At 41.9% G+C, this 4,367-nt stretch overlaps 1 protein-coding gene across 1 annotated transcript in view; it reads left to right on the forward strand.

Annotated features, from left to right (window-relative positions):
- Positions 1-1,029: 1,029 nt before the first annotated feature.
- The window catches only part of LOC104533052 (DENN domain-containing protein 5B), a gene marked incomplete at both ends in the record, with an annotated part of 4,980 nt that continues 1,642 nt past the window's right edge, over positions 1,030-4,367 (forward strand). The window contains one exon of the mRNA XM_010178413.2: positions 1,030-1,164. Coding sequence (XP_010176715.2) covers positions 1,030-1,164 — 135 coding nt within the window. The remainder of the gene's footprint in view (positions 1,165-4,367) is intronic.

The raw sequence follows: 4,367 nt of genomic DNA on the forward strand, positions 1-4,367 counted from the left end.
TCATTATCATTATCATTATCATTATTATTATGAAGTCTTTTTAAAGTATCTTGGTAACACTAAGAAGTCCAAAAAGGGAGCCTTTGAGTGCAAAGTAAGGTTTGGTGAAAAACATTTAACATCGTGAACTTAAGGCTTTCATCCCATTCGCCTCTCTCAGGTGAGAAAGGAGCTGAACAGGAGAGACCCACAATAGTCTTTAAAGCAAGAAGCCTGAAATTAGTAACCTGATATCTGAACAAAGTGTAGTAGATGGTAATATAATTAATAGATTTTTAAGAACTTCTTATTTTGATTACTGTGTTGCATGCTGTAGGCAATGCAATGGTGGAAACTCCATAACAATATCACTGTGAAATAAGCTATTTGTCTGCTGATAACTGGGAGCATTTCTGTTTGAAATCTAATTTCCATCTTCCTCTCTGCTCTTGCTGGATTCTTTGTGTGGAAAAAGTCTGTCCTTGAAATGTGACGTAGGAAAAAAAAATGTTTAATCTTCACACAGGATTTGTGATAGAAAAAAAGATCTATAATGAGTCATTGAATAATTTAGAATAGCTGAGAGGTGCTCATACTTTTTATTGACCGTAAGATAGTTTCTAACAAACTTGAGAGGAAGTGCTCCTTCAGCACCTGAGTAAAGGTATCTCTAGATATTCAGGCTGTGTGGGAAGGTGGAGAATTCAGGTGATTGCAGCGTCTTTTTCTATAAAACTCCGGCAGTATTTTTTCTTTTAACAATAAATTTCCATGCAGTAAATACGAAGCTGGAATCCGTGTTGCAACTGTAGGAAGTTCCTTTTGTGGGAAGGAGGGTAAGATCAGACTGAATGTGCATCTTTTCTCTTACTCTTTCAGAAGTAGTACATCTGTTGGGAGTGAAAATGCCCTTCACATTTCACAAAAATAATTTAAAAAACTCCAATAAACCAACCAAACAAAAAAACCCCAAAAAACCCCCCAAAACCCCACCAAAGTGAAGGCAAGCTGCCCAGGCCAGCTCCCCCTGAAGCCTCACTGCTGTGACAGGTCACTATTTCTTCATTTGTTGCAGGAGAGAATTTCGACCAGAGTCCCTTAAGAAGAACCTTCAAATCCAAAGTTTTAGCCCATTATCCTCAGAACATCGAGTGGAACCCCTTTGACCAGGATGCTGTCAACATGGTAGGTAAACTCTCTTCTCAAGCTGTTTCCTCACAACTCCAGCTCTCACCTGGTTCCTGGGTTGTTCACAACTATCCCTTGTAATGGGATGAACAAGCACTTCTGCTGGGACTAAGGGCACCCACTGGGCATGCTGGTTGAAAAGCTGCAGGGGAACAGGAAACGTGAAAATACAGAATACTTCCAGGCACAGCAAAAGTAAAATGTTGTGTTTCCCTCATTAGTTCTAACTAAATCTGCTGCATGATGGAACAAGTCTAGCCACCAGCTGAGTGGCTGGGTGGGAAGGGGTGTAGTCACCTGGCATCGACAGGTGGGAATGGCGTGAATGAAGGAAGTTTTAAGATTTTTCACCCATGTGAAATTGTGTTTAAAAAAAACCTGGATGCTGCATATAGCAAAGGAGAGAGGAATCTTTACAGAGAAGCTGGAACTTACCTAAGCCACAGCTTTTGTTGGCTGGTCCCTTTTAATGGCACCTCTGCACCAATGCATCATCTGTACATCTCTTTCCTCCCTTTGAAAGGGAGAGAAAACATGACTCGTAGGCAGAGTGATTGCTTGAGACTTCAGAGGGTTATGATTTCAGAAGGCAATTGAAATTCCTTATGCATCCAGCAAAGCCAGAGTTCTCCCAAGTTAACCTTCAAGGATTTATGCATTTTCTTCTCTGAGGAAAATTGCTTCTGGAAGCTCCCATAAAGCAAACACACGGGCAGAACTAATACAGCAAGGCACGATCAGAAAGGCCAATAATTGCCTCAAGGGATTCTGTGAAGGTGGATGTTACTTTAAATGATGTTTCAGATCAAAACAATAAGGAAGTTTTCCTAAAAAGAGATTTAAAAGGCCATTAAATAATGCTGCTTGTTAGTAAGCACTTTTTCTTTTTTCCTCCAAGACACATTGCAAATGAAAGATGCATTCTTCAGCTACTTGATTTCAGCTGAGTGCAGCTCAGTACAATTATTTTATTTTAATAGGTCTCTTGCTGGTTTTACTATTCCATTTTTGTCCAATAATATGATCACACTTCATGAATACGAGGCATTTGCAACTGTAATGTGAGAGACAAATAGTGCAGCAGTTCTAGCTATTCCCTCTTGCTCCTGCTGCACACTCCCCACCGCTTCTCCTCTGAACACCTCCGATTCAAGGGCAGCACTGAAAGGCATAAGTAGTGTCCTGGTGTGAGCTGGGCCAGAGCTGGTTCTGTTCAGCAGCTGGAACAGCGCTGGGGTTTGGGTTCAGCTGGGGCTTGGTAGGAGATGAAGTTTGATAATGTACTAATGTTTCCAATTGTCGCTGGAAGTTGAAGGACTTTGTATTTTGCCAGTCTACAAGTGGAAGACCTAAGGAGGGGGTGAGGAATATTGCCATGGATCAGCTCCATGGGCATTTGGCTCTGCCAAGGGGCTGTTCCATCTCCTGTCCCCCATGGGCAGGAGATCCATGAGGGGCTCTTCCTCTCTTGCTCTCTCTGGCTTTGGCTCGGGCTCTGGCTCTCCCGGGATTGCGGTTTCAGTTCTGGGTTGTCACTCCTCTGGGATAATTTTCTGGATAGTTTTTTGTGGTTATACACAGATACAATGAAGGTGACCAACTGCCCTCTCACCATTACTCAGCCAGCTTCGCCAGCAGGCAAAACCTTCAGCCCCCAGGACATCCTGAGCTGCTTGTCCCCAACACTCTCCTGTGGAACGTGTAAGAAACACAGAGAAGATGGGAAGTGATAGATGTCCGAGGCACTAAGATGAAAGATTTTATGCATTAACTGCAAATCTGAGGCTTTCTGTACGGCTGGAAAATGAGCACAAGCCTTTCCTTTTGATCTTGGCTTCTTAAGCAGCTCTTGGTCGTTCCTTCCTGCCTCGGTGCTTTCCCATCTTCTTTCTTCCTCTGCCTTTTCCTGTGTCATCTTGTTGGTCTGACGACAGCGGCGGTCTCTGTGCCAGGCTTTACAGACCGAGTCTTAAAATGTTGATATTCTGCATATGCTGGGCTGTGGCTGAAGCTTATTTGCTGGATGTCCCTTTCTCTGTATGTACTCAGTATATAAAGGACGAGTGAATAATAATTAAGACTTGGAGGTAATTTATTTAATACAGCCTTCTGAAACTGTCTCAGCTGGTCTAAATTTTCTTGATGCTTATCTGTTCTTGATTGTACTAGTACAGATAATTTGCTTGTCCAGGTATTTTTCTGTAAAGTGAAAAAAACCCACCTTTGATAGCATTGCGATTAGAATCTGTGATTTCAGCCTGATCAGGTTTGATAAGGCTACAGCTGACATTGAATGTCCACATTCTAGAAATACATTTTTATTAAGCAAGCTTACAAAAAAAAGAGGTTAAAAAATATTTATTGTGCAGCATAAATTTAAATAAAGTACAAAACAAGGATTTTCTTACTGCTGCTTTATTGGAGAAGCCTTAACCATGGCACTTGCTGTTAATGCTTCAATAAAAACTATCAGTCTTTTGAATGAAAATGAGGCTGCTGTTCAAAAACGGTTCAAGCTGCAATTTCATGGCTTCTGTCAGCAGAGCCCAACAACTGAATTAAATTCTTCTATCGACTCCAGGCTACTTATTTCCTTATACCTTATATTTTAGAGGAATAGGTAAGAACTGCCCTAGATAACTTAGGGGCTTGCTAGCATGTTGTGAAGTGAGTCAGACCACTTGCCTAAATCCCAGCTGGGCTGGTAGCAGCTTTATCAGGCTGTTGAACAGGCTGGGAAGGGTACACTGCTGCAGTTCAGGGTAGGATGAGCCTGAAAATATAGAATTATTTCTCTCCATCTCTTCCACCATCAGAAACATTAACTCCTGGACAAGGTGAAACATTAGGGGGTGCACTCAGCAGTGTGTAAGTGACACACGATACTATTAGTAATAACATTAGTACTAATTAGTACTAATAACATTAATACTTTATCAACATTCTTCTCATAACAGATCCCACACTGAACCCAGCACACAGCTGTTCCAGCTGCTGGGAAGAACATTAACTCTGTCCCAGCGAAACCAGGACAGTAGATTCACATCCCTTGGGAAAGTTGGCTTCTGGTGTTGCCTTTTGGAACAGGAGCAGCACTTGGAAGGGTCTCCCTCTCTTTCCTTTTATTCCTTCAGATGGAAGGTGCAAAGGAAGCTTTAATTCTCCATTTGTGAACATACTGATTTATCGAGAACATGAGG

Source organism: Antrostomus carolinensis, unplaced genomic scaffold (assembly GCF_000700745.2).
Source record: "Antrostomus carolinensis isolate BGI_N321 unplaced genomic scaffold, ASM70074v2 scaffold32951, whole genome shotgun sequence".
Classification (NCBI taxonomy): Eukaryota; Metazoa; Chordata; class Aves; order Caprimulgiformes; family Caprimulgidae; genus Antrostomus; species Antrostomus carolinensis.